We start from the raw sequence: 24,383 nt of genomic DNA, 5'->3' as shown, positions 1-24,383 counted from the left end.
AGCGACTTAGCAGCAGCAGCACACAAAGCTTCCCAGTAGCTTCTCAATTCTTCCCTGCTGAGTAAGCTGACACTTGAGGATCACCAAGTGAGGAACTGTTTCTGTTGTTGTTCAGTTATTAAGCTGTGTCCAACTCTTCACAACACCATGGACTGCAGTGAACCAGGCTCCTCCGTCTTCCACTATCTCCTGGAGTTTGCTCAAATCCATGTCCATTACATTGGTGTTGCTATCTCTCTCATTTTCTGCTGTCCCCTTCTCCTTTTGCCTTCAACTTTCCCAGCAGCAGGGTCTTTTCCAATGAGTTGGCTCTTCGCATCAGGTTGCCAAAGCACTGGAGTTTCAACTTCAGCATCAGTCCTTCCAATGAATATTCAGGACTGATTTCCATTAGGATGGACTGGTCTGATCTTCCTGCAGTCCAAGGGACTCTCAAGAGTCTTCTCCAGCACCACAGTTCAAAAGCACCAATTCTTCGGTGCTCAGCCTTCTTTAGGGTCCAACTCTCACACTTGTACAATGCTACTGCAAAAACCATAGCTCTGAATATACTGATCGTTGTCGGTAAAGTGATGTCTCTGCTTTTTAACACGCTGACCAGGTCTGCACAGCTTTCCTTCCAAGGAGCAAATGTCTTTTTATTTCATGGCTGCAGTCATTGTTCACAGAGATTCTGGAGCCCAAGAAAAGAAAATCTGTCATTGTTTCCACTTTTCCTCTTCTATTTGCCATGAAGTGATGGCACCAGATGCCATGATCTTAGTTTTTTTAATGCTGAGATTCAAGACAGCTTTTTCACTCTCCTCTTTCACCCTCAGCAAGAGGCTTTTTAGTTTCTCTTCTCTTTCTGTCAGTAGAGTACCATGTGCCTATCTGAGGTTGTTGATATTTCTCCCAGCAATCTTGATTCCAGCTTGTGATTCATCCAGCCTGGTATTTCGCATGACATACTAAGCCTCTCACAAATGGAGCAGGGAAAAGGCAGAGGACAAATGCTAAAAAAACCAGACAATGTTGGGACTTCCTTGGTGGTTCAGTAGTTAAAAATCTGCTTTCCAATGCAGGGGAGAGTGATTGATCCCTGGTCAGGGAACTAAGATCCCACGTGCCACGGAGCACCTATGCCCACATGCCACCGCTACTGAGCACACGCGCCTCAACAAGAAGCCCTTGCACCACGACTAGAGAAAGCCCATGCACCATGACGAAGACTCAGCACAGCCAGGAAAAAAAAAGACAATATCGGAAAGGACAATTAAAAAGAGAGCAAAATAACTCCCAACACCATAATTACTGCTCTCGGAGAGATATAGAAAACATAGTACATCTGAAACAAAAGCAGAAGGTTATATTTAAAAAAGGAAATATTCAGAGAAGAGGAAAAGGCATTTATCTAATTGCTATAGTTAAGTGAAAAATGACAGTAGGCATAAGAAGTTCAATAGACAAGTTAAATCTAAAGTTGAGGAAATCTACCAGAAAATAAACAGATGGAAGACAAGAGGTAACAGATATAAAACCTGGAGGATGAAACGGGAGGTACAGATTCAGTCAAGTTTCTTCAAAGACAGAACAGAGAATACAGGGGGAAGGAAATTATTAAACAAATAAAATAAGAAATTTCCCATAATGGAAAGATGTAAGTTTCTAGACTCAAAGAGCATATGGAATAATCAAACTAGACCACACCACATCACTTAAATTACAGTAAAAGAACATCAGAACTAAAGATGAGATCATAAAAGTTTCCAGAAAAGAAACCAGTAACATACAAAGAATCTGGAATAATAACATCACATTTTTTAAGAGCAATAATGAAAACAGAGAACAATAGAGCAATGCCTTCCAAGTCTGGAAAATAATTTCTAACCTAGAATTTTATTTCCACCCAAACTACCAATTAGGTTTGAAGACAGAAGTAAAATCTCAATAGTTTTGCCCCCTTTCAGCTTTTCCACAAATCTTACGGTGGATTTACTCACAAAAATGAAGGACTACATCAGAGAAAGGCAAGTGATGTTACTGGTTTTATTATTACAGCTTTACAGTATAGTGGGAAATCAGGAAGTGTGTTGCCCCAACCTTCGCTCTTCTTTCTTAAGATTTCTTTGGCTATTTGGAGTCATTTGTAGTCCCGTTAAGATTTTAGAATTGTTTTATCTATTTCTGTGAAAAATACCATGGGAGTTTGGATAGGGATTGTACTGAACCTATAGATGGCTTTGAGTGGATATTAAAAATATTATAGTAACAATTTTACTTCTTTTGGATTTGGTTGCCTTTTGTTTCATTTTCTTGTCTAACTGTTCTGGCTATGTTGAGGTATGTTTCCTCTACATCAACTATTTTGAGAATTTTTATCATGAAAGAGGTGTTGAATTTTGTCAAATGCTTTTTCTTCATCGCTTGAAAGGATGATATAATTAAATTGCTGCTGTGTTTGGTTTGCTACTATCTTGTTGAGAGTTTTTGTATCTATACTTATCAGGGATACAGGCCTGTATTTTTCTTTTCTTGTAGTTTCCTTGTCTGGCTTTGTTTTCAGGCCTCGTAAAACAAGTTTGGAAGTATGAGCTCCTCAACTTTTTGACCGAGTTTGAAAAGAACTGAAATTAATTCGTGTGTGTGTGTGTGTGTGTGTGTGTGTGTGTGGTATAATACACCAGGGAAGCCACCAGGTCATGGGTAATCTTTGTTGGGAGGTTTTGATTGCTGATTTAAACTCCTTACTCTTTTTGTCCATTCAGATTTTCTATTGCATCATGGTTTAGTCTTGGTAGATTGCATGTTCACTAGGAAGTTACGTTTTTTCTAGCTTATCCAATATGTTGGCAAATAATTGTTCATACTAGTCTCTTATAATCCTTTGTCTTTCTATAGTATTAGCTGTAATATCTCCACTTGCATTTAGAATTTTGTTTGAGTCCTTTTTCCTTCTTTGGTTAGTCTGGATAAACATTTCTCCTTTTTTAATTTTTATTTTTTTAGTTTTAAGTCAACTCTTTATTGCTTTTTTTCAACTGTTTATTTTCTAATTTTTATTTCTGCTCTAATATTTGTTTCCTTCCCCCTTTGATAATTATAGGTTTAGATTATTTTTCTTTTTTTCTAATTCCTTGAGGCTTAAAATTAGGCTGTTTGAGATTGTTCTCTTCTCTTCAGTTCAGTTGCTCAGTTGTGTCCAAATCTTTGGGACCCCATGAACTACAGCACGCCAGGCCTCCCTGTCCATTACCAACTCCTGGAGTTTACCCAAACTCATGTCCATTGAGTCAGTGATGCCATCCAGCCATCTCATCCTGTCGCCCCCTTCTCCTCCTGCCCTCAATCTTTCCCAGCATCATGGTCTTTTCAAATGACTCAGCTCTTTGCATCGGGTGGCCAAAGTACTGGAGTTTCAGCTTCAACGTCAGTCCTTCCAATGAACACCCAGGACCGATCCCCTTTATGATGGACTGGTTGGATCTCTTTGCAGTCCAAGGGACTGAATTTGGCAATAAGGAGTTCATGATCTGAACCACAGTCAGCTCCCAGTCTTGTTTTTACTGACTGTATAGAGCTTCTACAACTTCGGCTGCGAAGAATATCTGATTTCGGTGTTGACCATCTGGTGATGTCCATGTGTAGTCTTCTCTTGTGTTGCTGGAAGAAGGTGTTTGCTATGACCAGTGCATTTTCTTGGCAAAACTCTATTAGCCTTTGCCCTGCTTCATTCTGTACTCCAAGGCCAAATTTGCCTGCTGACTTCCTACTTTTGCATTCCAGTCCCCTATAATGAAAAGGACATCTTTTCGGGGTGTTAGTTCTAAAAGGTCTTGTAGGTCTTCATAGAACCATTCAGCTTCTTCTCTTAATGTAGGCATTTATTGCTATAAATTTCTCTTATAATTGGGTTAAAAAAATTTTTTTTACATCCCATAAGTTTGGCATGTTTTATTTTCCTTGTCTCAAGATAGCTTTCTGATTTCCCTTTTGATCCAATGGTTTTTCAGAAGTATGGTACTTAATTTCCACATACCTCAGATTTTTTTTCATTTTCCTTTTGTTATTGATTTCCGGTTTCATACCACTGTCGTCAGGAAAGATTCTTTGCATGATTTCAGTCTTCTTAAATTTGGTAAGATTTGCTGTGTGGCCCAATGATTGACCTGAGAAAACATGCCATGTCTGCTTGAGAAGAATGTGTGTTCTGGTATTTTCTGTACATGTCTGTTAGGTTCATTTGGACCACAGTGTTATTCAGGCCTGCTGTCTCCTTACTAGCTTTCTGTGTGGATGATCTATCCAGCGTTAAAAGTAGGGTACTGACGTCCTCAATTATCACTGTATGGTGTCTTCTTTCTCCATTCAGTTCTATTACTATCTCTCTTCGATACACAGGTGCTTCGATGCTAGGTGCATACACATCTACAACTGTTACATCTTCCTGATGAACTGATCCCTTTGCCACCATATGGTGACTTCTACCTCTTCTGAACAACTCTGACAGAAAGTCTGTTTTATCCAATAGAAGTATGGCCACTCCTACTCTCTCTTGGTTTCTATTTGCATGGATTATCATTTTTTAGTCTCTTCACTTTCAGCCTGTGTCATTAAAGCTAAAGTGAATCTCTTGCAAACAGCATATTGTTGGAGTTTTTTTTCTTTAATCCTTCAGCTACTCTGTATCTTTTAGTTGGAGAATTTAGTCCTTCTGCATTTAAAATTATTAATAGGTAATTATTGTCATTTTAACTGTTTCATGGTTTTTTCAGTCCTTTATCCTTTAGTCCTCTCTTACTGTATTGCTTTTTTTTTTTAAACTAGTATGCTTTGATTTTGTTCTCTTTATTTTCTGTGTATCTATCATTACCTTCTGTATATCTATCATAGGTTTTTTTCTTTGTAGTTATCATGAGGATTACATCAAACATCTTATAGATTTAATTGTCTATTTTAAGCTGATAACAAACCTTCACTTGTGATGTTACAAAATGATGCATCTGATACTGTTAGTGCTTTCAGTAGAAATGATGTATTATCACGTCTGAGTCTCATAAGTTAAAACCCCAGGGAATGTCTATTCATTTATTTATTAGCTACTGAAAGGATGCCTTTACTGTTCTTGGTACTGGGAACACAGAGGACAGTAAGACATGCAGTTCCTGTCCTCATGGAGTTCAAAGTTTAGTGGGGACATAATCATTACATAAACAATTTATATAATTACAAATTAAGAGCTCCAAGAGAGGTACTGCAGGCTGGAAGCATATACCACGGGTAGAATGACCAATTCTGAAGTAAAAGAAAATAGTGCTTTCAGGAAGAGATGTAAGCAAAGACTTAAGAATAAGAGTTAAGAATTAAGAGAAAACAACAGTATATGCAAAATTAAAAAGGAGCTGGATGACAAGGCAACAGGAGATCAGTTTAGTTCAGGCACATTGAGGAAGGTAAAAGGGGACCTGGAAGTGAGTGAGCGAGATCTTGCAAGCCCCTGGAGACCAGTATAAGGAGTCAGGATTTTATTTTAAGTGTAATGAGAGGCCACTAAATGGTTTGAAGCAGGGGAGCAATAAGAAGGGATTTACAATTTAAAGAGAAAATACTTCCTGTATGTAGCAAACAGGTTTATGAAAAGAATGGATGCAGGGAAACCAGTTGGGAGGAAGGCAATGACTATAATCCAGATGGGGATGATGGCAGCACAGGCTAGGAGGAAGGCAGCGGTAACACAGAGAGATTCAAGATTGGTTTAGGGCTTAATGACAGATATGTGGGGAAAAAGAAAGAGCAAAGTGTTAACCCTAAAGCTTTTGCATGAAAATGCGGTGGTTGATGATAGTTTCATTTTATTGAGATAGCAAATTCTCACCGAAGAAAAGCTGTTAGACTGAGCTTCCCCATTCTGAACTTGGGTGATTAATGTTTTAAATTTACTGCAATACTTTTATATTCATCCCTGTCAATTTTTTCCATTTTTTGGCTCATACTTCCAGTCAGTTCTGATATTTAAGAATCTTTAGTCTAGAACCTAATGGCTCTCCTCTTACTTCTCTCACCATTTATCATCATCTACAGATTCAGTTAAGTCATACTTTGTAATCATTTACTAAGTTGTTATTAAAAATGTTAAAAAGAGAACAGAAGTATTTAGCCCTTTAGTGCATCACTGATAATCTTTCTCCAGGTTGGCACTGATTCATTAAGCAATACAACTGAGGAGTGTAGCTAGCACCATATACAATACTGAACGCTTAGGATGTGCCTAGCACTTAATATGGAGAAAGCAATGGCACCCCACTCCAGCACTCTTGCCTGGAAAATCCCATGGACGGAAGAGCCTGGTGGGCTACAGTCCATGGGGTCGTGAAGAGTTGGAAACGATTGAGCGACTTCACTTTCACTTTTCACTTTCATGCACTGGAGAAGGAAATGGCAACCCACTCCAGTACTCTTGCCTGGAGAGAATCCCAAGGACGGCAGAGCCTGGTGGGCTGCCGTCTATAGGGTCGCACAGAGTCAGACATGACTGAAGTGACTTAGCAGCAGCAGTAGCACTTAATATCCATTACATAATTTATTCTTCATGATAATTTTTTTCCATTTTCAAATATTCACTGAGCTCTCGTTATATGTCAGGAACTGAGGTAGGGATTATCATCAGGGACTACTATCATCCTCCTCCTTTTAGAGATAAGGAAACTGAGGCTCAGGGGCAAAGTAACTGACCTTAAGTCACATAGTTCGTCAAGGACAGAGTTATAATATGAACCCCAGCTTGAAGACTCGCCAAAGATATGCTGCTAAAAACTGAGTTTGTATGTTGTAAACTTAAATTTCATTATTTGTTTTTTTTTAAGTCGTAAGTCCAGATTTAAGGTGTAAGTGAGAATATGTGCACACACACACACACACACACACACAGAGGCCATCAGGAATTTTTCCAGACCGGTTTCTGTTACTCTTTCCAAAGAACTTCTCAATTTTATCCCTAATATGTTTTGTAATTTCTACATGTTTTTCACGGCATCATGCTTTTAGTTAAATTGAGGGCTTTTGTCCCCACTTCTCCCCTCACGGTCAAAGTTTAGTTTCTTGATCAGATAATCTAACTCTTCTCTCTCTATCTCTTCATTCATGGTCAACATTATAAATGTTCCTGTTCAAATTCTAGTATCTTTATTAGGTTAGAAACCATCAGTCAGTGTTAAATGGCAGTGATCTAAGAAATGAAGACTTTTATATAGAAGGGATTTGTTGTTTACATTTTAAGAGAAATTGTTTTATTTCATAAATATTTTTTATAAAATGGGATGACTAAATTTCACAATATTCTCTTTACACTCAAATAACAATAACAAAAAGTTGCCAGGTTGGCAAATTAAGAAAATAAATGCAAATAAAGTAAACAAGGTTCCTCCTATTTCCAATTGCAAAGAAATATTCCCAGAAGAATAACATTCTGGTTAAAACAAACAAACTAAAACAGCAAGTACAGAATTAACCCAGAATGTATTTGCTCTTAAAATGCATTTTGGTTTTTTTGCCAGTAATTCAATTTCATTACAGAAGTGCAACATTGTTATGTTCAGGAGGTATATAAAAATTTCTCTATCAATATCAAAACTCAATAAAAAAAGCTTCAGTTTAGACAAAGCATAGTTGTTTTATAAGGCTTATCAGTGCAAGACAATATACAGCCAAGAAAATGTTACCAGAAATCTAACCAGCTATGACAACTGTCATTTTAAAATTCAGGAACACAACAGAGTTTTACTGAGTAAAAGTCTCAGCATTCAGTTTCTAACACATTGTGGGTTTATCAGAGGCTGTAATTTAACACCACCAAAAGAGCTACATCTACTTAGAATGAAAACTATACTTCAAACATCAAAATATATGCTTCCTAAGCACTAACAGACCTAAGAAAGTTCACTTACCTCTAAGTTTCTGGAGGTCCTCCTTCAAATCAGGCCCTGCAAGCATGAAGATACTTTCTGACACAGGATTCTTATCCGTAAGACTTTCATTGCTGGTATTCACAATAGCTGTGCAGTTCAGTAATGCCACATCTCCTTTCCTGAGGAAACAATAATTAAGAGCAAGTGGAGGGAAGAGGAGGCAGATGAGAATGCTAGTTTCTGAGTCTTTCAAAACATTCTGTCTTCACTGCCTTCACAACATCGGTTTTACTAGTTCACAAGCTTAAGCAGTAGTAAAAAGTTATTCCTAATTCAGAAAGGCTAATAAGGCATCTCAGATAGATCCTGTTACAACTGTGAAACCCATAAAGCTATCATGTCATTCCTTGGCTTCTTCCATATGGCTGTTACATTGTAACAGAAGTTATACAGAGCTGAAAGTAGGTGGTTTTTAAAGAGTTTAAACACAGCAACATTATTCATAATAGCTAAAAAGTGGAAACAACCCAAGTGTCCATCAACTAATGAACTGATAACTAAATGTGGTACACCCATGCAATGGAATATTACTTGGCCATAAAAAGGAATAAATTACTGATTCATACTACAACACAGATGAATCTTAAGAACATTAGGCTACATCACAATTGATTCCATTTATATTAAATGTCCAGAATAGGCAAATCTAGAGATAAAAAGTAGATTAGTGGTTGATTGGAGCAGAGAGTTGGGGCTGGGTACATTTATTTACTAGCTCACAAAATTGAGCAATGGTAAAGAAGTTGTTCCTGACTCAGAAAGGCTAATATACCATATCAGTTCTTGAATACAAGTGCTAAAACCTTGAAACTCACAAAACCATCATGCCATTCTTTTGCTTCTTTCTTAAGAGATGAGTATAAGACAGGGAGTGACAACTAATGGGTACAGGACTTTGGCTTCATGAAAACTGTCCATGGTGATGGTTGTACAACTTTGTGAATGTACTGAAAACCACTGACTTGTACAATCTAAATTAGTGAATTGTATAATATATGAATTGGGGGTTCTCAGCTGGCTCAGTGAGTAAAGAATGTACCTGCAATGCAGGAGATGTGAGTTCAACCCCTGGGTTGGGAAGATCCCCTGGAGGGCATGGCAACCCACTCCAGTATTCTTGCCTGGAAAATCCCATGAACAGAAGAGCCTGGTGGACTACAGTCCATAGGATTGCAAAGAGTCGGACATGACTGAAGTAACTGAGCATGCATGCATGATATATGAATTGCATCTCAATGAAGCTTTTTTAGAAAGAGCTTTTTAAAACAGTTTTTTTAATAAACAGAAGTGTACTACTACTACTACCAATACATGCAACAATATAGCTCAATTCTCAAATAATTATTCTGAATGAAAGAGGCCAGACTAAAAAAAAAGCACATGATTCCATTTCTAGAAAATGCAAACTAATCTATAGTGACAGAAAGATGAACGGTTGCTTGGGGATGTAGAAACAGGGAGGAGCAGGAGAAAGGGATTACCAAGAGATACACAAAAAACTTTAGGTGTGATAAATATATTCACTATCTTGATTCTGATGACTGGTTCACAGGTGTATGCATGTCAAAATTTACCAAGCTGTACACTTTAAGTGAAGTTTATTGTATATCACTTATGACTCTATAAAGCTGTAAATGTATATGAAAAGTAATATTTCAATAATGAGGTTTTACAAAAAGAGTTTAGAAAAAATTATGAAAAAAAGAATTTAGAAGAAATTATGAGCGTATTATATCACGATATGATTTAAACAAGGAATTACCAAAGAACCACTTTTCCATTGATATCCTTATTATAAAGAAAAGGTGATCTAATAGTTTCTTCCTGGTATTTTTCAGCTGCAATCTCAGAAGCATTTAACTGATCTTCATAAGAGTTGCCCCAGCTTGGCAGTGTATCCACATCCACAAACTGGGAAGGTGCACCCAAGGGATCCATGGAACGGAAACTTCAGCTTGTGTTTTCCCAAATTTCTCAGCAATTCAATATTCACTGGGGACTTTAGCTTAAGAGAAAAGAAAGGATCATTTTAATAGAGAAGCACAGATACTCCTTTACTTCTATTAGAGCAAAAAACAAAACTCTACTGTGAAATGCTCCAATAGGAGATTGTGTGATTACAGTCACTTACATAGTCCATTAAAAAATCAAATGTACAACAATGAGTTACTATGTTTTTTTTTTAAACAGAAAGATTATTTAAATATAAACTATTTTCAAAGAATTAGTCATTCAAATAATCACATGGCCCACCAGTTCTACTTTCCAGAAACACAAGACTATTCACTCAACATTCTTTGAGTGTCTGCTACTGGCAGGGTGAGGGGAGTGTTAGACGTTGCAAGAGATACCAAGACAAATATTATGTACAACTTAAAGAGTTCAGTCTAACATGGAGAGTGAGAAGCAGGGAGGTTACTGCAATCAGGTAGTAAGAGATAACAAAGGTCTCAACTATGTAGAGAAGCAGGAGGAGAGGGAAGCATAGATTTGTGAGGCAACATATGAAGGAAGCCTTAACAGGATCTGATGATTTAGAGAATATAGGGTATGAGACACTGATGTGGTACGAGGCTGGTTGTACAGAAATGTGGAAATTAAAAAAGAAGAGTGATAGGAAGACACACAGTGTCAAGTACCACAGAGAGCTCATGGGAAATTTAACATGAGAAAAGGATACTTCATTTGCCAATAAGTCAAACAGCTGTTTCAGTAAAACGGTAGATTCACTCATTCAATACATCTTTGGAAGCATCTGTTAGGTGTCAAGCATTGTTTTAGTCACTGGGGACACACCGGTGAATAAGGTAGGGCAGTCCCTGCTAAGCAGTCCCTTAGAGAGCTCATGCTTCCCTGAAAGGACATGAAAAAGAAACAAGCAAGCAAGCAGGTGTCTAACAGAATGGCTGGAGGCATAAGTGTTACGAGGAAAAGGTGATATTTGAGCAGAGAGCTAAATAAAGTGAGAGAGCTCTAGGGGGGTTGTGTCAGACCAAGGCAATAGCAAGTACAAAGGCCAAAAGGGCAGGAGGGAAGGTACTCTGTTCCAGGAAGAGTGTGGAGGCTGGTCTCGGTTAGAGCAGAATGAGCTAGATACTGAGTAGCAGGTGATGAACTTGGCGAGCAAGGAAAGGTCAGATGAATCAGTAAGTCATGATAAGAGGTTTAGATCTTAACACAAATAAGGACAAGCTACTAGAAGATCCCTATAAAGATAATGATTAATATAAATAATATTTGAAAAGATTCCTCTAGCTACAGTGAAACTGAGTGGGGGCAAGAGTAAATGCAGAGACCGGGAGAAAACAAGTGGAGTAATCCAGGTGAGAGGGTGATGAGGGTGGTGAGGAATGGCTAGAACTGGATGAATTCTGAAGACAGAGGCAACAAGACCTTCTAAATGCACCTGAGGGGTGAGGGAAAAGAGCAAAGATTACTCTTAGATATTCTGCTTGAGCAGGCAAATAGATGGTAATGCTATTTATAGAAAAAGAGAAGACTGGAGTAGGTTACAGGTGCAGTAATAATCAAGGTATTTTTTTTCCTTATGTTTCTGCCTGTGTTAGGTTTGAAATGCCCATTATATGCTCAAGTATTTGTATCAGACATGCAATTGGCTACCTGAGGCTAGAGCTCAAAGAAGAAATCAGCTTAAATGTGTAAAATTGGAGGTCTCAGCATATAGATGCTATTTAAACCTATGGGAACTGGGCAAGACCACAGAGACAGAGAATGCAAATAAAGAAAAGACCCAAGGACTCAGTCCTAAGGCAAAATTTGGAGGTTGGAAAAGAATAAAAGTAAAAAAAAAAAGAGAGAGAAAGAGAGAAGGATAGATAAGATCTGGAAAGCAAGATCTGGAAAAGTGTGGTAACAAAAGCTAAGTGAAAAAAACAACTTTAGGTGGGATGCTCAAAAAGGATCAACCAGGGTTAAATGCTACTGAAATATGGAGGAACAGGACTAAAAATTAGGGCATATGCTAAGTGAAAGATTGCTGGTAACATACATACAGGAGAGCAGACAGATGATTAGGGAACGACAGCTGGTGTGTGAACTTCCTGAGAAGTTTTCTGTATGATCCTAATGTTCGTTAAGAGTCAAGGAAAACAAGCATGCCCTTCTATACCTACTTTCTTGGTGTTTCTTGCTGAGAGACATGGGATACTAATGGGATGAACTACAGATCTGATACAATATTCTAATTCCTGTACCAACACTGTGTGGGAGGAAATGTGCTCATTTATATAACAATCTCAGAAAGGTCTTGCAGATTATGAAAGCAGTGAAAGTGTTTGTCACTCAGCTGTGTGTGACTCTTTGCAACCCCATGGACTGTAGCCCACCATAGGCTTCTCTGTCTATGGGGAGTCTCCAGGTATCCCCTGGAGAATACTGGAGTGGGCAGCCCCTCCCTTCTCTAGTACATCTTCCTGACTCAGGACTGACCCCAGGTCTCCCGCATTGCAGGCAGATTCTTTACCATCTGAACCACCAGGGAAGCCCAATTTTGTATCAAAGGATTATTCTCATTTAAGTACTGCTTTGATGCTATTTTGAAATAGAGACACAAATTATATCTAGAAGTTGATGTTCAGTCCTGTCCAATCAGCCTTTGAAACTAGAACGTGTGTTTTTGTATGTGTGTTCAGTCATGTCCGACTCTTTGCAGCCCCATGGACTGTAGCCTGCCAGGCTCCTCTGTATATGGAATTTTCCAGGAAGGAATACTGCAGTAGGTTGCCATTTCCTACTCCAGGGGAAACTAGAGGCAACCACATGTCCTGTTGATCTGTTCACAAGTATTCAGCCTGGAACTGGACAACTGAATAGAGGAAACGTGAAGGCTACATTCGCTGTCTATGGCTGAGCTGCTTTGAGTTCAACGCAGACACTCTGCAGAAATTTATACTTTCCAAAATTATCCAGATTTTTGGTGACTGACTCATGCTGAAACTTAACCAAAATATTAAAAAATCCATTAAAATTTACTTTCATTTTGCAAACCTGAATGTGAAATTACAGGACAAAACCTTTATTTTAAAATAACTTTTTCCTCCAATTCTAAGTAATACTCACTCATAGAACACTTGAAAAATACCAAAAAGGAGAGAAAAAACTTTCAAAATCTGATGTAGTTCCTACCTTTTTCTACGATAGGTACATATAATACAATTTTGAATCCAGTTTATTTAGTATTTTAAGGTAAAAATTGGTTCCAAATAGGAAAAGGAGTACTTCAAGGCTGTATATTGTCACCCTGCTTATTTAACTTAAATGCAGAGTACATCATGAGAAACGCTGGACTGGAAGAAACACAAGCTGGAATCAAGATTGCTGGGAGAAATATCAATAACCTCAGATATGGAGATGACACCACCCTTATGGCAGAAAGTGAAGAGGAACTCAAAAGCCTCTTGGTGAAAGTGAAAGTGGAGAGTGAAAAAGTTGGCTTAAAGCTCAACATTCAAAAAATGAAGATCATGGCATCTGGTTCCATCACTTCATGGGAAATAGATGGGGAAACAGTGGAAACAGTGTCAGACTTTATTCTTTTGGGCTCCAAAATGACTGCAGATGGTGACTGCAGCCATGAAATTAAAAGACGCTTACTCCTTGGAAGAAAAGTTATGACCAACCTAGATGGCATATTGAAAAGCAGAGACATTACTTTGCTCACCAAGGTCCGTCTAGTCAAGTCTATGGTTTTTCCTGTGGTCATGTATGGATGTGAGAGTTGGACTGTGAAGAAAGCTGAGTGCTGAAGAATTGATGCTTTTGAACTGTGGTGTTGGCGAAGACTCCTGAGAGTCCCTTGGACTGCAAGGAAATCCAACCAGTCCATTCTGAGGGAGATCAGCTCTGGGATTTCTTTGGAAGGAATGATGCTAAAGCTGAAACTCCAGTATTTTGGCCACCTCATGCAAAGAGTTGACTCATTGGAAAAGACTCTGATGCTGGGAGGGGTTGGGGGCAGGAGGAGAAGGGGACGACCGAGGATGAGATGGCTGGATGGCATCACTGACTCGATGGACGTGAGTCTGAGTGAACTCTGGGATTTGGTGATGGACAGGGAGGCCTGGCGTGCTGCGATTCATGGGGTCGCAGAGTCGGACACGACTCAGCAACTGAACTGAACTGAAGGTAAAAATTTCCACATGAAATTGCACTTTGAGGTAGAAGTAGGTTGGTAAAAGCCTGGGCTCTGGGCTTCCCTAGTGGCTCAGATGGTAAAGAATCTGCCTGCAATGTGGGAGACCTGGGTTTGATCCCTGGCTGGGAAGATCCCTTGGAGAAGGGAATGGCTACCCACTCCAGTATTCTTGTCTAGAGAATTTCATGGATAGAGGAGCCTGATGGGCACCAGTCCACAGGGTCCCAAAGAGTTGGACATGACTGACTTCATGTCCAACACTTCACACTTCTGTAATCAGAAGGCCTGAGTTTGGGTCTAAGACCTACTACCTAATAATTCATGATCCTTGACTCTGAACCAGAGTTTTCTTATTTCTTAAAGAGTCAGACTGACAGTTCTTTTTGAGGATTAAATGATTATCATCTGTAAAATTGCACAGCAGACCACCTGGCACAGAGCGAGGCACAATAAACGCTGTGTATTATAACCTTCTCAGTCAATATGAAAATCACCTGCACCATTGTTGAGATACAGATGCTTTCACATGTGGCAAAGACCAAGACACTGTCAAAGATTCCCTAACGAGCACCACATAGACCAGACACAGACTGCTGAGTTAAGATACACTCTTATCTGTCTGCCCTTGTAATGATTTGTTAATTCCTAAAACACCTAGATCAACCCATCATCTGTTTTCACTGATTCTGCTCCTGTGCCACTAGGGAAAGAAAAATCAGAAATTATTCTCTCTGCTGCCAAAACAAATGCATGTTTTCTTGTGTCTGCTGGGCCCTCCATCAACACTGAGAGAAAATTGTTTGAGTCATTCTTGGATGACTGTGCTACTCCACACAGCATCCGTGGTAGACAGCCTTCAAGATGTCTTTAAATGATACTTGCTTTCTGATATAAATGCCCCTGTGTAGACCTCTTCCTTATGAATAAGGGTGGCCAATGTACCCAACTGGATATTGCAGAAACGACAGCGTGTGACTTTCAAGGATGGATCATAAAAGATGTTGTGGCTTCCGCCATGCTCATTTGGACTGCCTGTTCTGGGGAAGTGAGCTCTCATGATGTGGGGACACACTCATGCAGCTCATGAAAAGGCCCCTGTGTGGAAAAACTGAGTTCCTGCCAACAACCACCAGCAATGGCCAGACACAGGAATGAATCACCTTGCATCCTCCAGGCCCAGCTGACATCCTGACCACAACCTCATGAGAACCCTGAGCCAGAGCCACACGACTAAGCAACTTTTGAATTCCTGACCCATAAAACTGAGAGGTAATAAATGCTTATTTGCCTATTATGTACCAGGCATTCATTCATTCAAGCACTGTTAAGTGCTGAGTCTCTAGTGGAAAAGACAGCCCCACAAAAATCACACAAACTTATAATCCATAGCAATAAATACATATTGCTACAACAAAGAAGGGGAGGCTCTTTAGGCTGAAGAAGCAGAGAATGTCTCCTTCAGAAAGTGAGCGTTGAGACCAAAAGTAGCAGAAGAGTTCTAGAGACAGCAGAAAGAGGATGTCTGGGAGCCTTAAGGTACCAAAAAGCCTAGGACACTAAATAAACAAAAGAAGGCCACTATGGAAGGTATGGTGAGCCAGGAGGTATCAGATCTGTTAGAAATATGCTTTCTAATCTTTACAGTACTCCCACAAAGTAGGTATTCAGTCCAGTTCAGTCGCTCAGTTGTGTCTGACTCTGTGACTCCATGAATCGCGGCACACCAGGCCTCCCTGTCCACCACCAACTCCTGGAGTCTACCCAAACCCATGTCCATCGAGTCGGTGATGCCATCCAGCCATCTCATCCTCTGTTGTCCCCTTCTCCTCCTGCCCCCAATCCTTCCCAGCATTAGGGTCTTTTCCAATGAGTCAACTCTTTGCATGAGGTGGCCAAAGTATTGGAGTTTCAGCTTCAACATCAGTCCTTCCAATGAACACTCAGGACTGATCTCCTTTAGGATGGACTGGTTGGATCTTCTTGCAGTCCAAGGGACTCTCAAGAGTCTTCTCCAACACCACAGTTCAAAAAAAACTCTTATTTTACAATTAGGGCCTCAAGAACCAGAGACTCAATTACCAGCTCAAGGTAACAGAACTAGTAAGTAGTACCTTGAGATCCAGATCGAAGACCAGCTGACAATAAAACCCAGGTCATTTCCATTACATCATACCATATTGCCTCTCTTCTTTTCCTGATGCTCTGAGAAGAGAGAAGTCAGTGTTCAAATCACCTTCTCTACAAATCAAAATGTCTCTATCTTCATTCACTCTTTTCAACTTGCAAGGGATTTTCAGTGTATTTCACACTTTTAAGCTCGCCAAATCACCTTCATTTAAGCCTTTTACTGCACCTGACTAGATCTCCTCTAAGGGAAGGTAATAACATTTGAGTTTCCCTTCACAACATCTGATCTCTCCTTCCCCCGAGTCTCCTCCTCCAATTTTTTTTCTACCCCATTTTTTTTAGAATACCAACTCCACATTTCACTTTTTAAGAGTAGTCTGTTTCACAGCTCTACTTTCTTTTCCTCCATGTACTTAACCCACTGCAGCTCTGCTTCCATCTTTGTAACACTAAACCTGCTTCTTCAAGGTCAACAATAATTCTCCAAATGTCAAGTCCAAGAGCTAATTTAATTAAGTTTTAGCTGCATCTACTATTTATTATTCCCTTCTTGAAACTCTATTATCTCCTTTGATAGTACACTTTAGCGGTTCTCCTATACCTCCAACCACATCTTGTCAGTATAATATAAATGCGTAGTAAGAAATATTCAGAGCTCTTACTGTAGGGCAAAGTTCAATGGTATTACATGAAAGTGTCATGGTATTTAACAAAGGGTGAATTCTTTTTCAGTTCCGTCTCTAAACAGAAACATATTTTTCTCGTTAAAAAGAGATTTAAATCCCGCCTTCCCTCAACATACACACCTTGGCAATAAAGCAAATGGAGCAGCAAAGCCAGGCTAGTCAGACAAACTGACCCCCGACCCTTCAGGAAAAGGGGTTCTTAACATTCTTGGGGTCACAGACTCCTCTGAGAAAGATAAACACCCTTTTACCAAACTGTGAGTGCATGAGCTCATACAAGCACTGATCTGGAAATAAATCTGAGGGGTTTCAGACTCAATTAGTAATCCCACTGATAAAAGAATACAGAGTGCTCAGGTGATGGAAAGAGGAGAGAAAGGCTCGAATAATCTACAGCTGTATACAGAATTTCAGAGGGGGGCTTCCCGGCTGGCGCAGTGGTAAAGAATCCATGTGCCAGTGCAGGAGACACGGGTTTGACCCCTGGGTCAGGAAGATCCCCTGGAGTAGGAAATGGCAACCCACTTTAGTATTCTTGCCTGGAAAATTCCATGGACAGAGGAGCCTGGTGGGCTACAGTCCACAGTGTCTCAAAGAGTCGGACACGACTGAGCAGACACACACATACAGAATTTTGGAAAGCATTAAAGAAGAGCGGGACTTTCTACTGAAAATCAATTGATCATTCCTGTATTTTAAATAGGTTCATAAGCAAACACAAAACCTTAGTAAAAAGGCTCCTGAAGCAAGACTTTTATGTCCCAGAATCTGAAAGTTTACCTAGAACAAACAGAAGATTCCAGAATCAGGCCTACTTCCTTAGCCATACTATCTTAAGGGTTGTCTTCAGTACCTGCCTAGATGAGGATAAAGAGAACTCACAATGTACCTTTTATAATTCAAATTTGTAATGAGTATAAATAGTTCTTATTACAGTGTAGCTTGTCTTTTTTCTCAAAATCTTGTCATCTTCTAGTTTAAGAAGTCCTCTAAATAGTGCTTTGTAAGAATAACTAGATTGGCTAGAGAGATCAGATTTTTAATGTTCAAGACAGGGCAGAATCAGGCAGAACATCTTAGATCACTGCCTCAAAAAAAACCCAATATTTTGCCTGAATAAGGAGAAAACTATATCATTTAAAAGAGAAAAGAACTCCAAATCTTCTTCTTCTTCAAAATGCTTACACTGATTAGACAGGCCTGTTTATTTATTTATTTTTAGCTCTTCATACATTTTATTTATTTATTTTATTTTATTTTTTTAATATATATTTTTTTAAAATTTAAAATCTTTAATTCTTACATGTGTTCCCAAACATGAACCCCCCTCCCACCTCCCTCCCCATAACATCTCCGTGGGTCATCCCCATGCACCAGCCCCAAGCATGCTGTATCCTGCATCAGACATAGACTGGCGATTCAATTCTTACATGATAGTATACATGATAGAATGTAGACAGGCCTGTTTAAAAGTACAGAGTTGCTGGTCCGTGCTTTTGACCTTCACTAATTACCAGCTCTATTTCACTGTTTTTGCATAAATTATAAGTTTACCATTCTTTATATCTTTGTATGTCAATATTTAAAATTTCAGGATACATTAGATACGTCTGCATAATACCCCTACCCCAACACCAAATCTATTATATTTGGGAATCATTCTATGCAAATATAAAGAATGACTTTTTTAAACAAAAGAACAAATGGAAGCAGTCAAATTATGTCAACAATAAATACAATATAACAAAAATATTTCTAAGCTGTGTTGGTGACCCAGGTCAAATCTAACACCATCATTCAAAACCAGCCAAAGCACAAGCTCCAATGGTGAGTTAGTACTACCAACTTTATATTAAAAGAACTTTACTATGTTTCAATTACAATATTAATACATTGAGCAATTCTGAAACTTTGAAAACTAAGTTTATGCTCTTGAAGTGGTGTATTGGGAAGCATTCATTCATAGTTGATCTTAAAACAACTTTTATTAAAACTATATTTTCTATTTGTGGTTGTCCCTCCCCATAATATTTAATAACATTAATTTTTAAGAGAGAAAATCATGACTCATTCAAATACAAAAATGAACATGGTTTAAGATTTTAACTCACAAAGGAACCTGCCAGATGGCTGATAAAGGGAGGCCCATAAATCAGGTACCTTAATAGATCAAGAATACTGAACCCAAAGTATGAGGCAAAATCGAACATTTAAGAGACATTTCCATGTCTATAGACAAAATTATTTAGTATTTACAACTGCAAAATAGATTTCTTAGAGTCAGATAATCCAAAGGGTATCATCGAGACTGAATCTAGACTAGTGAATCACATTTATTTCTCATATATATAAATACACATATTTTCATGTATGTAATATAATGCACATCACTTTAAGACATATTAACCATACCTCCATCCAGTCGTGTCCACCTCTTTGTGACCCCATGGACTGGAGCCCACCAGGCTCCTCTGACCATGAGGATTCTCCAGGCAAGAACACTGGAGTGGGTTGCCATTTCCTTCTCCAGGGGATCTTCACCACCCAGGGATCCAACCCACATCTCTTAAGTCTCCAGCACCGGCAGGCGGGTTCTTTACCTCTAGCGCCACCTGGGAAGCCCAGGTTCCCATACACGTTCACCTAAAGGCTCCATTCCTCATCAAACTTACTGAAATAATAGTCTATTGCTACAATTACTTCCCTTCTCATTCATCACAGTAAGCTTCTTTCAAACACCTACACTTTTACGTCTATTTACAGCCTGATCATATCCATTCTTTACTATGGCAATTTTCTTGAATAAGGCAGACTAGGTGATCATGTCTTAAAAACTCAAGACACGCCGGAAGAAAATCAGATAATATACGTAAAAGTCTAATTTCGAGGCTGGCTGAAGCTATCCTGTACAGTAAGTGACGGACAGTCTTATTTTATATAGCTCTATGTTAACTCTAATTTTCCACAGCTACAGACATCAGAACTCCTTCCTGTGCAGAACACTCCTAGGCAGCCCAAGAATAAATCGGACGGAACTACAAGAGAGAAAAGCTAATTCCGACTTGGTAATAGAGCACCTAAAGCCTCAATTATCAAGCAAGGAGGAGTCAGCGCTGGTCACTTCCCCCTCCTGCGGCCAAGGAGCGGAAACCGAAAGCCAGACCAATGTCACTCCAGGGACTGCGGGGATCCAGACAACTCAGCATCCTGGGCTCGGTGCCTACTCAGCTCTGATTCGAGCCGGGCTTTCGATTCGTGGAACGCCCAGTCCACACGGGCGCCCACACAGACTCGACTCTGGAGCTACAACCAGCAGGACACCGGGCCACCCAATTTCATCTGCACCCCAGGGCGCGCGTCTCCCCGAGGGCAACAGCAGCACTGCTCCTCGTGCCCGGCTCTGCCTACTCTCTATATTCTGGTGGGTAACTTGTCCCTGACAGCGCCTCGGGCGAGAGGAACCCGAGCAACAGCAGCAAGAGAAGCACCAGGCTCGTTTTTTTGCAGAGAACGGACAGAACCAGCCTTCTCCTCCCGCTCCCACAGCCGGGGCCAAGTCCCGCGCGCCGCCCGCCGCGCCCCCGGCCCGCTCCGTCCCGCCTCTCCTCCCGGCCTCCGTCCCGCCTCTCACAGCATTCCGGTGGTTCCATCCGCGTGGCAGGCGTGACGGGCTAAGTTCCTCGTGGAGAGTGGCCGAGCTGCATCGCCGGACAGCCCTTGCCAGGCGTTAGGGAGGTAAGACGAGCCAAAGTCCCAAGAGGCTGGAATGACCAGCTGCAGGAGCAGTGAGCTGCGAAACACCGCCTTCCGCTCCCGGCTGGTGCTCACCAATCGGAGCCCGACTCTTACGTCATTTCCCCCAGAAGGCAAAGGGAACGTTGGGCGGAAGAGGGTCCGTGAGCGGACCCGGAAGGGGTGCGTTCGATGGGCGGGTTTAATCTGCTCCAAGCCTCGTGGAGTCCCAGGTAGGTACCGTAGGTGCGCTGCGGTCGAACGCCTTTGCTCGGTTCCTCGGATTTGTTTGGTCCCGGCAGAGGCCTTCGTGGTCCTAGCAGCAGACGAAGCAGGGGGATTTGGGGCCGGTCTTGAGGGTGAATGAGTGCCCCACCGCCGTCCTGGGAGAGCGCGGAGGAACGCCCGAGGTTCACCGGTGAGATGTAGAGCGAGTTGACCGGCGCCTGCAGGGCTCGCTTAAAGATGCTCTGGCAGCGTGGTGGGTGTCCGGAACCCCCACCTCAGCCTCTCCTGTCTAAAGACTTGGTTTAGACGTCTGACAGGTCTGTTACCGCGGTCCAGCCTTGCAGCGCATCGTAGAAGCATGTTTTAGGGTACTATGGGTTAGGAAGCAGGGAGAAAGGAGCATAGAGAAAGGTTAAGTTGTGAACTGTCCCCCCAAAAGAGTAGAAATATATGCGTGTGAGACACAAGTGACCAGTACTAAGTTGTGTGAAAGATCGTGGAAGTATTGATACAATACAAAGACTTTAGCTTCGAAGGAAGTGGGTCTCAGAGGAAAACACTTAGGTAGACGGGAGAACGCACGTTATTCTAAGTACAGTGTGAAGGAAGGCAAGGTAACAGGACAAGGAGGGAAACCAACTAGCCTGACAGACAAGGTTATGCCAGACGTAAAGAGGAATGGGTAGGATGAATTCTTGGGAACTGTAGTTTGGCCCTTAAAGGGCTTCGGGGTAGGAGCAGCATGTTTGAAAAGATTAGTCAGGTAGTATTAATGGCTTTTAAAAAGGAAAGAATGAAAACCATGGAGGTGGGAGTGCTACATAGAAAATTAGTGCCGGAACCCAGCGATAAAGAGCTGAAACAGAAAGAAGTGGAAAGAGAGAAAGGATCCCACTTCAGAGAAACAAGTTTCTGAAGAGAGAGGACAGAGGCAAAGAGAAGTAGTTTAGTGGTTAAAAGAAGAAATTTGCTGGAGTTTAGATTCTAACCTGGCTTTGGCATTTAAAACCAACTGAATGATGTTGGGCTAGCTATTTCGCATCTCTCTGCCTAGATTCCTTGTCTGTAAAATGGGGTAAGAATAGTACTGTGCAAGGTAATTGTGAAGGACTTTTAAAAGTGCTTTACATGTGTTAGAGCTTCCCTGATAGCCTTTACTCAGTTGGTAAAAAATCTGCCTGCAGTGCAGAAGACCGTGGTTTAATTCCTGGGTAGGGTAAATCCCCTGGAGAAGGGATAGTTTACCCACTCTGGTTTTCTCTGGCTTTTCTTGTGGCTCAGCTGGTAAAGAATCTGCCCACAGTGAGAGAGACCTGGGTTCAATCCCTGCATTGGGAAGATCCCCTGGAGACGGGAAAGTCAACCCACTCCAGTATTCTGACGGAGAAGTCCATGGACTGTATCGTCCATGGGGGTCGCAAAAAGTTGGACACAACTACGTGACTTTCAGTTTACATGTATTAACCCACTTAATTAACTCAACTACTATATGTAATTATCTGCATGTTTACTCAGTTATATACATTTTATGTATTAGTTACCAGATAGTAAGCACTCTTAATGTATTGGTTGCTTAAATAATATTATTAATGAGCCACTGCTGCTGCTAAGTCACTTCAGGTTACTACAAAGTTTTGCACCTGAATGGCTTGGAGAGTTGTGTGTTGCAGAGCCAGAAAAAAAATGAATAGGGTTCAGGAAGCAAGTTAGGTGTTTTTATACATACTAAATGTGACAGTGTAAGGTATTTGGATGGAGATGTCTGATAAGTTCTCAGAGCTCTGTAGTTCATATTACGTCTGTGGGCAGGACTGGAAATAGAGATGTGGGAGTCCCTGGGCCTAGGCATGCTATAAGAAGTCTCCAGGGAAGGTACTGTGGTAGATGGTCAGAGACTTCCAAAAAACAGTTAAAGATAAGGCACTGGGGCCGGGAGAGTAAGACAAACTGGGAAAGAACTGATCAAATGGCCTAGGTTAAGAGCATTATTGCCATGTTAATATTATCTTTCCTTCATTTTTAACTGCCTTTATGTTGGTCCTTTTGAACTGTGGTGTTGGAGAAGACTTGAGAGTCCCTTGGACTGCAAGGAGATCCAACCAGTCCATTCTGAGGGAGATCAGTCCTGGGTGTTCTTTGGAAGGAATGATGCTAAAGCTGAAACTCCAGTACTTTGGCCACCTCATGCGAAGAGCTGACTCATTGAAAAAGACTCTGATGCTGGGAGGGATTGGGGGCAGGAGGAGAAGGGGATGACAGAGGATGAGACGGCTGGATGGCATCACCGACTCGATGGACATGAGTTTGAGTGAACTCCAGGAGTTGGTGATGGACAGGGAGGCCTTGTGTGCTGTGATTCATGGGGTCGCAAAGAGTCGGACACGACTGAGCGACTGAGCTGAACTGAACTGATGCTGGTTCCTAGAAGAAAAATGAAGCCAGTGGGTGGTCATTAAAATATCAGTGAAGAGGAATATTAGTAAAAGCATTGAATATTTCCCTGTTAAAGTAGACTAAAAGAAGAGGTTGTACTCTGAAAGAGACACCCTGTAGCATTAAACCAAAGTGAACCACCACCAACAACAAAAAAAACAGCTCTGAAAACTGTTTAGTATTGTGGTTTTTAGTTGCACAGGTGTTTCAGGGAACACTTTTCATATTTCCATACAACAGACAAGCTTGTTATCTCCACTTGTTGTCTCTTTCCTCCATAATATAGTGTTTCAGTGAATTTGATTCAGTTGTTACCAAACCAAACTTGGATCTGCTCACCCATGAGCTCTCAAGCTAATCTCCTGACATGGGATTGTGCTGAGGGAGAGTGCAACATTTATATTGTGAGCCCAAACAAGGAGAATGTGGGGTGGGGTGGGGGGGCAGGGGAGGCAATCCGCATGTGTGCGCATACACACACACAGTTGGCTTTCAAAGAAATGTTTTTAAAGACAAAATGAGGGAGAGGAGGTGGGATGTGCAATCAACTGGTGGAGTGGTAATTGGGAACCAACACCATCAACCTGGTCCAGCCAGTTTGGGGTGTAAGTGCTGGTGGTCAGCATGCAGTTGACTTCTTCCTCCTGGTGGGGATATCAGTATCTGTGAAATAGCTCAAGGATATGACTCAGTATCATCTGTATAGCCCTTGAGAAGAAACTAAAGGTCCTTGATTTTGTTTAATGGCTAAATTATTAATATTTTGTCTTGATTAATTTCTTTGTTTCTTCATTTCTTACTTTTGATTAAATTTGCTCTTTGGAACTCAGGGAACTTTAGGAGACTAAAGTTTTTCTATAAACAGTAGGCAGATGGAGGGGAGTATTGTCTGACTTGGCAGTTTCGGGTTTCCCTGGTGGCTCAGTCCATAAAGAATCTGCATGCATTGCGGGGGACCTGGGTTTGATTGTTGGGTTGGGAAGCTCCCTTGGAGGAGGACATGGCAGTCCACTTCAGTGTTCACAGAGAAGCCTGGAAGGCTACAGTCTGTGGGGTTGCAAAGAGTCGGATATGACTGAG

General features: G+C 40.8%; 2 protein-coding genes across 3 annotated transcripts in view; one reads left to right on the top strand and one right to left on the bottom strand.

Annotated features, from left to right (window-relative positions):
- The window catches only part of GDAP2 (ganglioside induced differentiation associated protein 2), a 65,862-nt gene extending 45,196 nt beyond the window's left edge, over positions 1–20,666 (bottom strand). For both annotated transcript variants that reach the window (XM_068965251.1, XM_068965252.1), the window contains exons 1-3: positions 20,542–20,666; positions 9,706–9,948; positions 7,923–8,062 (exon numbers count right to left, since the gene is read on the bottom strand). In XM_068965251.1, coding sequence (XP_068821352.1) covers positions 7,923–8,062; positions 9,706–9,881 — 316 coding nt within the window. In that variant the 5' untranslated portion in view covers positions 9,882–9,948; positions 20,542–20,666. The remainder of the gene's footprint in view (positions 1–7,922; positions 8,063–9,705; positions 9,949–20,541) is intronic.
- A 181-nt stretch (positions 20,667–20,847) lies between these two features.
- The window catches only part of WDR3 (WD repeat domain 3), a 39,823-nt gene continuing 36,287 nt past the window's right edge, over positions 20,848–24,383 (top strand). The window contains exon 1 of the mRNA XM_068963911.1: positions 20,848–20,875. The gene's annotated coding sequence lies outside the window, so the exon portion shown is untranslated. The remainder of the gene's footprint in view (positions 20,876–24,383) is intronic.

Source organism: Capricornis sumatraensis, chromosome 2 (assembly GCF_032405125.1).
Source record: "Capricornis sumatraensis isolate serow.1 chromosome 2, serow.2, whole genome shotgun sequence".
Classification (NCBI taxonomy): Eukaryota; Metazoa; Chordata; class Mammalia; order Artiodactyla; family Bovidae; genus Capricornis; species Capricornis sumatraensis.
The sequence above is the reverse complement of the archived record's forward strand: the minus strand, read 5'-3'. Positions and strand labels throughout refer to the sequence as shown.